Source organism: Lactuca sativa, chromosome 2 (assembly GCF_002870075.4).
Source record: "Lactuca sativa cultivar Salinas chromosome 2, Lsat_Salinas_v11, whole genome shotgun sequence".
NCBI lineage: Eukaryota > Viridiplantae > Streptophyta > Magnoliopsida > Asterales > Asteraceae > Lactuca > Lactuca sativa.
The window spans coordinates 167920254-167937837 of NC_056624.2; the positions used below are offsets into that span (position 1 = coordinate 167920254).

General features: G+C 34.4%; 1 protein-coding gene across 1 annotated transcript; it reads left to right on the top strand.

The window, feature by feature from the left end:
- The first annotated feature begins 14319 nt into the window (after positions 1 to 14319).
- LOC111897358 (stemmadenine O-acetyltransferase) lies at positions 14320 to 16024 on the top strand. The gene is made up of 2 exons (XM_023893313.1): positions 14320 to 14480; positions 14587 to 16024. Exons 1-2 carry the CDS (start codon positions 14320 to 14322, stop codon positions 16022 to 16024), a joined length of 1599 nt encoding a protein of 532 aa, XP_023749081.1.
- The last annotated feature ends 1560 nt before the right edge of the window (positions 16025 to 17584 follow it).

The window sequence follows — 17584 nt, forward strand, 5'->3', positions numbered from 1 at the left end:
GCAGATTTGTCGGACCAGCAGCTAGAGATTTACCCTTGTGACTCAGAAGTTCGAGGTGAGTATCCTCACTGTGCTTAGCGGGTTGAAGGCACCAATGTCGACCCATGATTATGATATGTTAGGGTGCTAGATGTTTGCATGACTCTTGCATGTGTTATGTACTTGTATGCTTACCAGGCGAGGCCTGATGACCATTTTGTATGTTATATGTATCTTTGTGATTATTGTATGTGTATTTCTTTATATGATAAATGTTTACATGTATGTCAGGCGAGGCTCGATGTTGGGTCGGGTCCATTATGTGTTTATTATTTATGGTATATGGTATCTTAGGAAAATCACTAAGCGTTGTGTTTACAGTTTTCAGTTTATGTTTCAGGTACTTCCAGTTCCCAAGGGAAGGGCTCGAGATGATTGCAGAGCACACACCACATAGTTTCACATTTTCTTGATTTACTCTGATGTGATATGTTTATTAATACGTTTGTTTTATTTGGATTCTTGATGATGATGTTTTTGAGATACTGGTTTCTTAATTTAAAAATGAAAATTTGGGTCTATTTTTGGGACATTACAAGTTGTTATCAGATCCTTGGTTTGAGGGATTCCAGCATACTCTCGGGTGTCTTTGAACTCAAACTGAGGATTTGGTAAAGTTTTTTTTTTCAAAAAATAATTTATTTTTAAGAAAAGAGTTTTCTAAGAAATGAAAGGGTGAATATGATTTGATATGTGAATATGTGAATCGCATGCTAGTTACCTGATATGATTTGATCTGTGAATGCAATCAGCCGAGATCAAGTAAGTTTTTCCAAAATACCCATACATGTTACCTGATATGATTTGATCTGTGAATATGCGAATCGCATGCTAGTTAAGGTTAAGGATCTGCTAAGTTTTTGCATGATAGAATGGTAGGAGAGATGCCCTTGTATGCCTAGTATATGAGCTTGTAGACTTGCATGCTAGTATTGATCAGTCGGTGATAGGATGGCGTTATTGGGTGATGCTTGGTTCTGGTTACTTGATGCTCGCCACCCCAGTAGATTCCTCTAGACCTCTTATGAGGCATCATGGCCCGGACAACTTTCATTCTTTCTTTACTTTCCAATTCTTGTAATTACTTTAGTTTCTTATCATTACTTTCCATTCTTTTCACATTTCATACTTTAGCATCACAATGCTCATTTCAAAAGTAAAACATCTATACTTCAAAATATTCAAACACATTATCAAAAACATTCATTCTTTCAAAAACGTTATTTCCTCTTAAAACATTTTTTCTTTCAAAAACGTTCTTTGCTCTTAAGACATTCTTGCCTTCACGAAATTCTTTCAAACATCCTTTCCAAAAAAAAATTGAACACTTTCTTTTAAAACATTTTATATATCAATGCTTTTTCAGTATAATAATAATCATTTTTCCGTGTACCCCAAAGTAGGAAAACTTCCAAGACGTACTCACCTCAATCACACATAGGCTAGCTAGTCTTCTTTTATTTACTTTCCTTAGAGAAAAACTCTTAAACAACACTTATATAACATGGACACAAGTCATTAAAATGACCAAAATACTCTCAAAGGTTCCAATACTAAATTTTATTGTTTCATCTCATTCCTTATGAAAAAAATATGAACGTAGGCTAAAGCTGCACGTAAATCTGATTCAGTATGCAAAAGTTATGAAAAAATTACAAGATACTGATCATGGCATTCCACACACGTGGAATGATTGGCCTTTCCATTCCACGGTCGTGGAATGAGGTCCACACACACAAAAATCTCGAATTTTCTCAATATAGCTCCCTACTTTGCATTGTTCTTGAAGACCCTTTTCACATTCACTTTGTACCATTTGTTTAGGTTCTCACACATAATTAGGAGGTGTTTTAGCATCCTAAAACACCCCACTTAATTCATTAATTGCTCATTGAAACCATTTAAGAATATATTGGTTCTCAAATTCCATCATAAGGTTTAAATAGCCAATTGTTCAATTGAGCATTCCAAAACACACAAGGTTTATTCCCAACTTAATAAATACTCATATGTATGTTGTCAAGCGCATAAAACCATAACTAATCTTATTGTAAATACCTAATCCAGCTATGAAATCCTCAATTTTATTCCATGTTTCCTAAATTGCCCTTGGGCCATAATAGTCACTAGAGATAGAGATTTTCCAACATTACTTCATGTTTATGTTTTAATATCATCTCTAGAGTGTCAATTCATATTCATGAATGTCATTCACCTCTACTATGTCAATCATCATATAGTCATCCATAGATTTCCCAAAATGCCCTTATAGCCAATAATCCAAAAATTCAACTATAGATCACTCAAGACTTCATGTTATTGCATTAAAATCATATTATTAGCATCAAATCATGTCTATGAGTATCAAATACTCATAAAATGCTAACATGTAAAGGATTCCATTATTTTCATTCCAATTCCCCCAAAAATGAATACAAATCCATGCTTATAGTTGATTCTACCATCATGGATGAATTTGAGCCTTCTAATTGGATTTGTTGCTATCAAATATCATTTAGGTCATAGAATTCAATCTCATTTCATCATCAATGGTAATTTCCCCAATTTGGGTTTTCTAGGATTCATGAGGTTTTTCACCCAAATCATCAAATCCATCAAATGAGATGATTGGATTGAGGTTGATATCATCAAAACTACACAAGGAAGGTTAGAAAACCAAACCCTAATCATTTGAAGAAGCTAATTTCGACATTGGGGTCAAACCCCCTTCACAAATTTGAATTTCCACAACAAATGGAAGAAGATATACCTTCAAAACCTTGATTTCCTTCATAACTTGCACCAAATGAACCAAGAAGACTTAAGATCGAATCCTAGGGTTTCTCTTGATATTGAATCGCCATTTCACTTCATCTCTTCTCCTCCCACCATTCATATTTGGCTGAAATGGAGAAGATGAACTCTTATTTTCGGATTTGTCATATTTGGTCCTTCAAGTTTCCGTGTTTTGGCTAAATCCTACCAAACTTCAATACATATGATTTTAATTTATGTTTTGGAATAGTAATCCCTTCCCCATCAATTATATAACCTTTGTAGTCATTTCCACTAAGTAAGTCAACCCTTTGGTCAACTCACTTTGCCAATTTGACACTTTTGCCCCTTTAACTTTTAAAATGCTATTATTTTCACTTCTAAACTTCCAAAATTCATATCAACTAATGATATGATTATCCCTTGATGATTTATCTATAAAAATCATTTTTTTTCATTTATTTACTTTATTAATTGATAAAACCGGTCTTAAATTTTATGATGTTACAATAAAGTATTCAAAAAACAGTTCCAAAATAAGGATAACCCATAACTAATTATTAAATCAATTTTGGACGGGTATTTTCTAGGCTTTTGATGATTTAAAAGGAATAAAATTGAATTGAAAAAAAAAACCCAACTTTTTTTATTATTGCATTGTACGTTAAATAATTAAGTTTTTAAATTACAATTTAGTAGATTTACGTCTTATATTTTTCGTTTTTTTCCGACTATATTATAACATTTTGTTTTAAATAACTTATTAGGATTGTAGAATATTTTGTTATTTAAAGCATATTATTTTTCCATCTTTTTATTATTTATAGCATCTTACTTATGTAGTCTTTCTATTATCGTATTGTACTTTAAATAATAATGTCAATTATTGCATCCTATGTTTTTTTGAGTTATAATATAGTATTTTTGATTATTTAACAGGAAGAGACATAAACTCAAAAAAAATCTTATAAAATTGTACTTTAAATAGTTATGTTATTATGATTTAGTAGATTTATGTCTTATACTTTTTGTTTTTTTTCATTATATTATAACAATTTTTTTAAATAACTTATTAGAATTATAGGCATCCAATTCTTTTTTGTTTTTTGAATTATAGTATTGTATTTTTTATGATATAAAAGGAAGAGACTAAAATTATATAAAAAAACTATTTTTTAGTATAGAATTGTACTTTAAATAATTAAGTTATTAAATTACAATTTAGTAGATTTACATCTTATATTTTTTTGATTTTTTCGATTAAATTATAACATTTTATTTTAAATAACTTTTTAGAATTCTAGCATCCTACTTTTTTTTGTTTTTTGAATTATAACATTGTGAATCATAACATTTTACATACAAATACACATATACAAGTATACAAACTATATATATATATATATATATATATATATATATATATATATATATATATATATATATATATATATATATATATATATATATATATATATATATATATACCAAATACACATACATAAAATTTCTATTTTTATGCCTACAAATATACATATACACACATATACACATACCAAATGCAGATTTTACATGCATATACACAAACCAAATACACATTTTACATACTATTAATTTCACACTTGATCATAAAAACCAAAATCAAGGAAAAATAATATTCAATTTAACATATGAACAAATTTTGATCCATTCGTTACCAAATACATATATATACTTTGACCACAAAAACCTAAATAAAAGAAAATAACAAATATATATATATATATATATATATATATATATATATATATATATATATATATATATATATATATATATATATATATATATATACTTTCACCACAAAAACCTAAATCATGAAAAATCATATACAAAAAATATGATTAGTTTTTGATCCATTCAATATCAAATACACAATCAACATTACGATATTAATTCCATAATTCACATAGAACATTGAATTCATAACATAAAAAGACAAGAAAAAACATGTCTTGGAAGTGTAACGACCATAAAATTCCAACCAATTTAAACTTTTCAAAAACAACTCGATTTCATGAAATTATTACAAAAAGGTTTTCAATACAATTATTTCAGAGTATTCCAAGAATCACATCACAAAACATAATCATGAGGAGCGGTACGATCATGTCTTTGCCTTGCCACGGTCTCCTGAAGAACCTGAAAAACATTAAACCACAACTGTAAGCCCGAAAGCTTAGTGAGATATCCCCAAAATACCAACCACATATACCATACACGCATAACATGTCATATCATAATAGAACACAAAACAGCCATGCACTTCGGGTCTACTGTGTGACTGGTCCGCCGCACTGGCCTTCAGTCCACCTGTTCCACCCTCCGAGTCTAACCACATACATCGAGTCTACAATGTGATTGGTCCGCCCGCACCGGGCCTTCAATCCACCTGGTCCACTCTCTGAGTCTACAGTATGACTGGTCTGCCCGCACTGGGCCTTCAGTCGGCCTGGCCCACTCTCCGAGCCTCAGCACGTCTGATCCGCCCTATTGGGGCCTACAGCCTATCCGGACCGCTCGCTGGGCCTTCGGGATAACTGGTCCACCGTGGGTATGTTGGCCTACAGCACAAAGCAGGTCCCGCCTCAACCCAACCCCAGTCCAACAACCATGTGCACTTAAACATTCAATCATATAACATATCACATCCAATCAAACCGATCTAACCGATCACATAGCATAGCATCATCCTAACCAGGATACCGACCTAACCGGTCACTGGCATAGCATCATCCTATATACCAGGATACCGACCTTAACCAGGTCTCTAACATATACCATTCTAACTACCAGGATACAACACAACAAACAAAACATAACAACGATACCCATATCACAATCCGATAAAAGGGTCGGCCTAGGTGCCGTAGACCCTGTCGATATAGTGAGGATAACTCACCTCGCAACTGCCGACTGAACAGATAAACCCAAGCTGCTCCGACCACTGATACGATCTCCAACACTGGCCAACACCAAAACTCTGAACTTAAAACAAAGGCCAACAATTACCAAAATGCCCCTGGAAATCAACTGGTCAACCCTTGGTCAAAGTCAAAGTCAAAGTCAACCCCTGACTGACCCTACTCGCCGAGTCAACCTGATGACTGGCCGATTCCCCATGCACAGAACTTCCCCAATCTGCGACTCAACTCACCGAGTCACCCCGAGACTCGTCGAGTCCAACAACTCTGAGTCCTTTCACACTCGACTCACCGAGTCATTCCTTGACTCACCGATTCACAGCTCAACCAGAAGAAAGGTTAGGACCTCATGACCAGACTCGCTGAGTCCAAGGCTATCTGCAACCAACTCGCCGAGTTGTTCTTCCAACTCGCCGAGTTCCTGCCCATATTCAACCAACTCGCCGAGTTGTTCTTCCAACTCGTCGAGTTCCAGCCTATCTTCAAGCGTCTCGCCGAGTACACCCTTGTGACTCGCCGAGTACCCCTAGATCTGAAACCATACAAAGGCTTTCCAAGCCATGCAGAAGCTCTAAACTATAGATCTACTCTATTACAAGCCATCCATCACGTAAAGTGGCAAACTTTACGTGGATCCAAAGAGATCTAGACATTTTACACTCTAGGGCTAGGGTTTGGGACAAAAGAGCTTCACCAAACACTCAAGGATCGGGACTTTATGACATATAGGACCATCACAAGCTTAGATCTGAAGTAGCATCCTCAGATCCAAGCTTCTATCTCAATTTAGATGTCATATCAACCACCACACATGAACCCATGAAGAAAATAACTTAAGGAAATGGTTCCTTACCCCTGGAATGAGCCCAACCAACTGTAGATTCCTGATCTCCCCAAGCTTCCTGATACAAGCCTCCAATCTTCAAGCTTAAAGCACCAAAGATCCTTCTCCAAGCTCTAATTCACTCAACAATGGGGTATCCTCACGAATTTAGGGCTTCTGGAACTCAAGGAATAGTAAAGAGGCTGGGGAGAAGATATGATGTTCTTTATATAGGGCTCAACCCTTGAAATTAGGGTTTTCTCCACTCAGCACCAACTCTCCGAGTCCATCCATGCTACTCGCCGAGTTGGTCACTTAACACGCGACTAGAGTCGCGACCCTACTCGCCGAGTCCACTCGTGGACTCGCCGAGTTGCCCTTTCCCATTTACACTTTTAGCCCTTCAACTCTACTCTTGATATTCCGGGATGTTACAGGAAGAAATGAAGGCTCGCCGGAGTTGGTGCTAACAGCGGTGGTGCTATGGTGATGCAATTCACCACATACAGCAGGGTTGTAGCACGTCCGCTTAAAAACAACAAAAAAACATTATTAAGGTGAAATATCGGCAATCAATAAGAGAAAGAGAGAAGGGAACAACGAACGCACATCGGTGGAGGCGGAGATGACGTGTGGTGACCGGCGCTGGCAGAATCGACCGAATTCATCAAAAAATCGGCAGTCAAGCAACAGTTGTGGGTCGGTGATTGTTTACGTGGGTGTAGTTAAACCAACGAGCAGTCAATTGCAATCGTCGTCAGAATTTTGTGAGAGAGAATTTTATGCGTAGTGAATGACTCGTTTGGGATGAAGGAAGACAAAAGGGGCTTACCCTTTAGCGGTGACGTCAGGCTAATATTGGCGAAAAATTAGAGGGAGATTTATGCGAATTCTACCGTGATTATTAGTCCTTCGATCCTAAAAAAAATGTAGGGTCACAATTTCGTTCACACGGATCGCCACCATTAGCTGTGAAGACATTAAACCCTAACCGACGGATCATTTTAAATATGGACAGTTACGATCCAACTTTGTGTGGGATGCACAGATCGTCGGTGGGAGCCCATTAGTGACGAACCCACCTTTTAGTGGCGATAAAAGGCACGTTTGTCTGTTGTCGTCACTAAGAGGTGGTGTTGTCGCTAAAGGGGGAGTCACTAATGTGCTAATTTCTTGTTGTGACTACCCCGAACCTTTCACCTTTTTGTAGAATGACACATTTAAATTTCAACTTTTAACAAATGGTTATTTTTCACATTGAATATCAACCATCAAAATTTCTGAACAAATGCTAGTGATTTGTCTTTACAGTCCTCATCATTTTTCTAGTCCTCACCCGATCCTGATTATATATATATATATATATATATATATATATATATATATATATATATATATATATATATATATTGTCACAACCCAAACATTTTATTCTTATAAAGTCAACTTTTGTCAAACTTATTCCTTCCATTATCTTAAATTAGATGGATTATTAGTTTACAAGTTCTAAACCTTGTAACTAAGTGTGTTATAGTTTGGAAGAGAAAAGCATAAGGAATTGTGGAGCTTCGCAGCCGTAAACAGGACAAAGACCTTGGACCGTGAACGAGCTTCGGACCGTGAACCCTCGGTTCACGGGCGTGAACTCCTCGGCCGCAATCACCTCGCTATATATAAGTATTTTATGCATTTCACCTCATTTTCTTTAATCATGGCCGTGATCCTCTCAAATCTCTCTCAAGTATCATCCACAAGAACTTCATCTTTCACTCTTTTTTATCCCTTTTCATTACCATCTTCTTGGAATACATCAAAGAGCCTTCAAACACTCACCAAACAATAAGATCTTCAAGTGTTCTTCACCATTTCTGGGCCATGAACCATCCTTCATTTGGGTAGTGAACCATCATTTGGGTCGTAAACCATTCAACAATTGGGCCGTGAACACCCTATTGAGCCGTGAACACCTCAAGCCTCAAGCCCAGCCGTGATCATATTTCAACCTCCTAACTTGCTTCTAACACTATTTTGGTGAGTTATTCTTGCGTCCTAGGTTGTTTCCCACTCACCTTTGTAGTTAGATTCACTAATTTCAAGCCTATATGTATCATTATATGTCATTTAGGACTTGTTTGCGCCTCAGGACTTCATTCGTGGAACTTATCATTCTATATCGAACCTTTAGTTGAATCACCCACATAAGGTGAGTTCTTACCCCCATGTCTTTTTCCCACTTTTTAAATGTTTTAGGGGGGGGGGGGGGGATACAAGTAAAACACAAGAAATGTTGTGTTTTAAAATATAAATTGTTTATTATGTCTTTGTACAAATGAATTGTATTTAGAACATGAAACTTTGATTAGAACGTAGAAATAAGCTTATAAAATTTATTAAGTTTAACTTAAGGAACAAACTGATCTTTTTATAAACTTATATGTTAATTATAAAAAGGGTTTTCCGCATTATTACTTGTAAAGTCGTTAATCTAGCTTGTAAGACACATCTTCGGTACTTACTTAAGTACCAATGGAAGTCTACCCTTATGACCAGAGTATCCTGGAGGGAGAGCGTGAGTTTGTGTATAGATCTATACGGGTTTGACAATCCCGCACCTCGCTATTAGCTACAGTCGGACCGGTAGGCTTGCGGGTGGCAAATGTCATATTCTTTTCAACGTTTACAATATGTCGTGTTTTACACTAGTCAAATTAGTATGGTTGATAAAACTCACAAATAGATAAAAAACAATATATTTACATAATAATATAATTTTCACGAACAGTCTCAAGGGGTATTAACTATGTGCTTACTTAGTATATACCACATGGTTAGATAAAATTGAAGTCCGGTAGACAGTGGAATGTGTGATTTCCGCCTCATTTCCTATTCCTTGTTTGGTTGTGGGCTTAGGATAGATTCACCCATTCAACTGTCTGTTCGATCTTGGTTATATACAACTCGTATGTATTAAGTGATCATAGGAGGGTAGTATCATCACATCAGGTTTTCCAGAACAACCAAGTCTTTATTTAGTATTAACTTATCAACTAAACTAGATATCATTAGAGTAGGTACATTGATTATAGTTGTGCTTTTCAAACTTGGAACAACATAGACAACCAGTCGGTTTTAGGGTAAACATCATGCTTTTATAGAAAATATAGGATTTTCTATGGTAAACATCATTCTTTTAAGGTAAACAATTTTCGATTGAACTTTCTAAAAACAATAGCATTTTTACAAAAAACAATGTTTCACAATAAAGTTAGTGAAACTAGAAACTCATTTATAAAAGCTTTAATACTTCTTATTGATCTAGTATAACATAAAAGACCTTAAGTGGTTAACTCTATAATACCTTAATTTATACAAACAAAGTTATATATAATTAATATCCGATAGGCAGAGGAATGTGTGACTTCCGCCTCATTCCCTGTTCCTTGTTTGGTTGTGGGCTTAGGGCAGATTCACACATTTAACTGTCTGTTCGATATTAGATTACATATAACTAATATAAACTAAGTGATTATAGAAGGACTATTGTGGTTACCGTTTTTACTAAAGGAAATATATGATTTTCTTGAGGAATATTTTCATCAAATATAAAAGAACTATTACAGTTAACTCCGTAAGTACAAAATGAATACGTTAGGGTTGTATACAATGAAGATCTAACAAATAATGGGATGTGTGACTTCTGCCCCATTTCTTGTTCCTTGTTTGGTTGTGGGCTTAGGGCAGATTCACACAATCGATTGTTTGTTTACTCTAAATTGTATATAACATGTATCCGTTTAGTACTCATAGAAGGAATTGTAGAGTCATTTTTACATATCATTCATCACATTAGAAAATATAGGATTTTCTGGAGGAACAGGCGAACTTTTCTAAAGAACTTATAATATACTTTTTATAACTAAAATACTTATGAACTCACTAGCTTAAATGTTGATCTACTCTTTCAAAATAACTTGTATTCTCGGGAAACTAATAGATAGGTACGCGCACTTGGATTCAGAAGATGGAGTATAGTAGCTTCATATCTTGTTTTGTTATTTACTTTTGGAGTCAATCTTTTATGAATCATACTTTGTAAACACTTTAATATTAATAAAATGGTTGTTGGTTACTTTGATTACTATGATGCATGTGTTGTGATACCAAGCATGACGTCCTCCGCCCCCGAACGTTTCTGTCGTTCCAGTTTGGAGGTGTGACACACACATACATACACACACACACATATATATATATGTTGCTATATGTGGTTGAAATGCTAATTGCAACCAAGAATATGACTAAAATTAATGACTTGAAAGCTTTATTGAAATGTGATCAGTTTGAGATAAATGACTTGGTGTAACAAATAAAATATTGTACGTGGAGATCTAGAGGGAGAGGAAGCAAATCATTTATATGTTTGTCAACAAAAGTATATTGAGAAAGTTTTGAAATAGTTTTATATAGATCAGTGCAAGCTGGGTTGAACTCATTTACCAACACGCTTTAAACTCGATCGTAGCACTATACAAAGGATAAATGATGGGAAATTTTACATGAGCAGAGATCCATATTTGAGTGTTGTTGGAAGTGTCATGTATTTTATGTATTGTAGTAGACCTAATATTACTCATGTAGTTATTGTGGTAAGTAGGTTTATAAACAATTTAATAAAGGTTTAGAAGGAACCAGGAAGTGAATAATATGATACTTGAAAGGAACGACACATATTTTTCTAGTTCATGGTGTAATGATGATTTGTTGGTAATGTAGACTTAGATCATGTTGGTGACTTGGTGAAGAGATGATCACAAATGTGTTATATCCTTACCTAATTTAAATGTGCAATTAGTTCGAAGACATCATTACAACACATAATTGTCTTGTGTCAACGACCGACTGGATTAAGGAGTGCTTATAGATATATACATGGTCTCATTCAAAGTCTTGTATTTAAGGTAGGGATGACGCCTCCTTTGTATTATGAAAGTTAGAGTGTGTTAGGTATGGAAAAGAATCCATTCGATCTATGATGAATCCTGTTGATGTCAAACTTAACTTAATTTACGATGTTCGTGAAGAATATATATATATATATATATATATATATATATATATATATATATATATATATGTGTGTGTGTGTGTGTGTGTGTGTGTGTGTTCACTATTCAGAAGATAGCAATTGAAGTGAACCCGACATATAGGTTGAGTAAGGCGAATTACCCATGGAGTATTAGTCATATATTAGTTACTAGTTTATAACTCGTGAGAACCACGATTATAAAATTAATTAAACTTTCATAATAAAAACTTAAAATTATTAATTATTTCAAATAAATTATTTTAAATAAATTATTAATTAAGAGATATTTTTTTAGTTATATAAAATTATAATCGTTGATTTAAATAAATACATAAAATTATATCACCTTATAATATATATTAACTTTATTCTATTTTTTATTCTAATGTTATTAGTTTAATGTAATTAGAGTGTAAAATTTAAAATTTAAAATTTGAAATGAAGAATCAATTATTAATTTAATGTAATTAAAGTGAAAATTTTAAAATTTAAAATTTAAAATGGAGAATTAATATGTTGACATGTGGCATGATAGGTGATATTTAATATTAAAGAGAATTTCTACTATTGTGACACATGTCAATAGAAGAATAAATTTATTTATTTATTAGAATAAAGAGATACATTCTCCCGGGCCGGGAGAATGTATAAGTAATATATAACTAATACTAGTAGAGTATATATATTAGGCATACATTAGTTATACATTCTCCCAAGTCCTGGCACCTCTGTTTTGCCACTTCCGATCGAATCTAATGGTGTGTTTGACACGGAGCTTTTGGAAGCGTTTGGGAGCTTCTAGCTTCTAGCTTTTGATAAAACGCTATAATTTAAACAAAAAGTTTCATTTGACAGTAGGAGCGTTTAGCTTTTAGTTTTAACAAAACGCTCCGATTCTAAAAGCTACTTCATGTAGCATTAAACAAAACGCTCATGAGCTTTTGAAATCAATTTCCATAATTACCCTTAAAAATATATTTATATATTTATTTATTTTTAATAAATTTTCCTTTTATGTAATTTTATATATTTCAAAAGTTTCCAGCTACTTTTGCCAAACATTCATATAACAAATAAAAGCTATAGTTTCCCACTACCAGCTACCTGCTACACGCTACCAACGACCCGCTACCAGCTAACCGCTAACAGCTACATTTGTCAAACACACCCTAAGTCTTCGTTGCCCTCCAACAAACTGTAGGGACATATTAGTTATACATTAGTTGTACATTCTTTGTAAAGTCTTCATCCCATGTATATACATTTACATTGTAAATATTCGGCCAAGTGGCCCACTTGTTGTATCTTGGGTATGCATATAAAGTCATCTCCAATGCATTGAACTCTTAAGAGTTTAATGGATTGTCATATCAGCATTTCACTAACTATATCATTTTATTCATTAAACTCTACATTTCATTAAACTCTTAAGAGTTTAATGAATTTCCACATTAACATTTAATTATATCTTTTTATAAATAATATTGTAAAACTATAATATTACATTAATTAGAAATTAAAAGTTACTAATTGTAAATTATTAATTAATGATTGTTGTATATGTTATTGTTTTAAAATATTTTTAAGATTTAAATATTTTTTTTGTTTAGAATATTATAATATAAATTACCTTGATGATTTAAATTATTCAATATAACATAAAGTAAATTACAAATATTATAAATAAAAAAATAATGACATATACATTATATATATATGATGTAATTATTTAAATACTGTTTTATTGGTGAAATGGTTTAAAAAAGAAAAAATTACATATCACCGTTCATTGAACTCCTCCCATAATAGTGGGTTTATGTATTGAACTCTCTTTTTTTCCATTAATCTCACCAATTAAACTCACCATTAAATCCCTATTGAGATGGCCTAAGCATAATCGGTGAAGGCATCAAGTTATTCAAACTATGGATAAGTTCAATCTCTACACTTGCCGACTTAGTAAATGTTTGAACGATGTGAGTCCTTCTAGGCAGTTGGTGGGGAACCAGATGGTTCTTATAAAGTCTTGACAATTAATGATAATTTGAGTCAAGATGGAGAACCTCTGGACGTGTGACTAGTGTTTACAACCATCAATATTTGAAACTCGATTCCTGATGTAACATACGTTATAACGGTTTTGCATGTTGAATACGATATCCCCTGTTGTTGTTTGTGGATATAGGTAGTATTGAACGAACCACATAAACCCTTTGTGTTATAATTCTTTTCTTTATTCTTTTTTCTCTTAATGGCTCTCATTACAGTATTCACATCTATTACCAATATTTAATAAGATGTCTGTTAGAATTTTGATTTCTATAATATTTAGATGAATATGGTGATGATAAAGAAGGAAATTCGAAATGTTTATAATATTATCTTAGCGTGAAGAGGCGTAGTTTTGAATTTTGATAGAACCTCGCGATCTCTGAAAAATTCAAATGTCCAGCTTGAAAATGATAGACCATAGATAAATCATAAATGTAGTGCGACTTAACATATGCCTTTGCCTATATATAAACTATCTTCCCATCCCATCTTTATATTCATAGATAGATTTACCTATATATAGAGACATATAAGAAATCAGCATCCAACATACAGTCTGGTTGAAAGGCTTTCAGGCAAAAATGATGAGGCTATTCGGTAGCTTGTTGGCCTCCTCGAAGGCATCCAAGCATCCTCTTCTTGTACTAGAACGATCACTTGCTGCATATCTCGCTACTAACAAGCAATATGCCTATGAACCTCGGTTCTTTTCGGCTCAACCACAAAGTGCAATACCTCAAGAGTACGTGAAGTCTTCTCTGTGGTTAAACATCGTAATTGATTTCCGGTTGCAAATAATGTTTGTTCTTTTGAATATAAGATGATTGTTTTCATGTTTATTAAAGCAGATTCAAGTTTTCGCAAACGCATGCTGGTGATAAAAGCGTCCAAGAAAATAACAAAAGTGGAATCCATGTTATGTCTATACAACATGTGAAGCCTGATAAGCCAACTCCCCATGAACTCCGATTATACAAGCTTTCTGCATTGGATCAAATCAATATTCCCTCCTACGTTCCATTTATTTTCTTTTATCCAAACAACGTTAATGGAAACACCAACATCAACATCGACAACTTGGTGATTGAAAGATCCAAACTCTTAAGGGATTCATTGTTGGAAACACTCACTCGATTTTACCCATTTGCAGGAAAGTATATGGACGATAACAATATCGTATGTACTGACGAAGGTGTGCATTATGTCGAGACACGAGTTGATGGTGATCTCTCAAGTTTTGTGGCCAAACCAGATTACACTTTACTCCAGGGGCTACTTCCCAGTCCCCTAAACTGTAAGGAGCCAACACTAGGACAATATCTGTCTCTGATCCAAGTGAACTTCTTTAGTTGTGGAGGTGTTGCTATTTCCATGTACAATTCACACAAGCTTATTGATGGTCGCACATACTCTACGTTTTTAAATGCTTGGGCGTCTGCAGCAAAGTATGATGATCCCCAGAAGATGGTTTACCCTAATTTTGTTTCTTCGTCTCTATTCCATCCCAACACGAATGTAGCTTCAAGTGCATCTTGCCCTCTATCATTCTTAGCAGTAAGGCCTGCGATGTTGAAACGTGGAAAGTGTTCCACCAAGAGATTTCTGTTTGATTCCTCGGGAATACAAACACTAAAGGAGAAAGCAGCTGCATCTACTTCTGTCTCCCCCACTCGTGTTTTAGCAGTGACCTCACTGATTTGGAAGTGTGCGACAGCTGCCTCAAGGAGTTTACACGGAGAACGACCTTCCATTTTGCAATTTGCCATGAATATACGAGGAAGATTTGCGCCACCCGTACCAGAAAATGCGATTGGGAACATCTGCTGGACCGGTGTAACTCGTTGTGATAAATTAAAAGACAGTTTAAGATTAGAGACCATGATTGAGAATATTAAAGCTGGTATAGCGAAAGTTGACAGTGGATTTCTTGAGAAGTTTAAAGGCGAACAAGGGAGTGATTATATTGTTGATGAGATGATACAGTTAGGGGGTCAGCTGTCAACCTATGATGCAGATTTCTACTCATCCAGCAGCATGTGTAATTATGGGTTTAATGAAGTAGATTTTGGATGGGGAAAGCCAGTGTGGTCATGCTATGGAAATTTCAGGGATGATATTCCTCTTTATGCCAATGTCATAATATTGATGGATACAAGGAACGGTGATGGGGTTGAAGCATGGGTAACGTTGGGCCAAGAAGAAATGGAGATACTCGAGAATGACCCTGACCTCCTCAGCTCCTCTTATATGCTTCTGTCGAGCCTAGTCCTCTTCAAGCTTGATTAATTCAAAAATGGTTTTTTTTTATACGTACCTTTTATGCTTTAATTCAGTTGCTTTACCAAGAAGTGCTTTGCACGTTATACAATTAATACATGCATTTTAAATTGTTAATTTGTTTCGAAACTTCGAAACAGTTGTGGATTTGTTATATTGTGTTATAATTTAACCTGATATATCTCCTAATTAATAGGAGTGTATAGTTTAAGGAAATTACACTACTATAAAATAGGTTAAAGAGAAAAAAACAAGGACCCGCGGTTTAAATGCTTAAAATAACCTGGTTTGCAAGGTCGTATCAATTTAAGGCAGCCCGGTTCCTATAAATAAAACCGGGTGCTTTAGGACCTCTTTTATGTGATCATACAACCTGATTCTTATACATACAACTGGGTTCTTTTCTGTGAGTAAGATACATATCTCTGATTGACTATACAGCCTGGTTTTTATTTATACTAAGAAACCGGGTCTTTTTAGTGCTTCAATTTTTTTTGAAATTCTTTTATTTTGTACTATGCAATCGCCAACCAAGTACTTTCACTGGTTTTAATTCTTTTACTGTCCATTTATCAACTTTGTAACCCAAGTACCAACATACTTTTTGCATAGCTTATTTTGTCATTTAACTGAACCAGATAAAGGAATTCTCATGTTAATATGTATTATACATTTGGAAGCTTGAAAACTGTTATTTCTAGATTTGTTATATAACATTGTTAACCGGTTTATGTTTGATTAGAATTTGAACTGCATTTATGTATTCACCAAACAATACCGATTTATCAACACTACAAGAAATGGTATATTTTGCAACGTCAATGAAAGTCAAGCATTAGTAGATGAATGCAATGATAGACTTTAAAAATTGAATGAAAATGATAAACTGTAGCGACCATATATAGTCACAATATATCTAACTTCCAAAAATAGATAGATGTGTGTTGGGACAACATGGCGTCGCTATCAAGTTTAGTATTAAATAAAACGTTTTAAAACATATAGAAACAACACTTCATTGATATACATGTTTAGCATTTTCGAATAAATAAATTAAACTTAAACTGTTCCCTAACTTTATTGTCTATAAAGGTTCCTACCTATTAAAATTAGGGGAAATGACATATACGCTCTATAAAATTTTTAGGATTGACTTTTTTAGTCACTTAACTTTTTAAGTGACTTTATGAGGGAACAAACTCTTGGTCTATCTGTCTTTTTAGTCCTTTTGACTTGCTATAACCGGTTTGAGTGCCACATACCCAAAACTTGGGGCCCTCCCTTCTTCCTCCTGCCGAGCAACACCACCACAAACACCCATGTGTGAGCTGCTTCTACCCTCAAACACCATATCGGCCATGACAATTGACTAATCGAAGTTGAAGGCCACCGGAAATCGACCTCCCCACCTCCTTTTGTCGATCTTTGCAGCCTTCTCATCACCGATCTGCCTCTTTCACCTTCGTATTCCTGTTGGTCGGACCGGAAGGTAACAATCTAGAGGTCACCAGAAACCTCGTCTTTTGATCTAACAGCCAAAGATGGCTTCCCATCTTGAATCGTTTGATT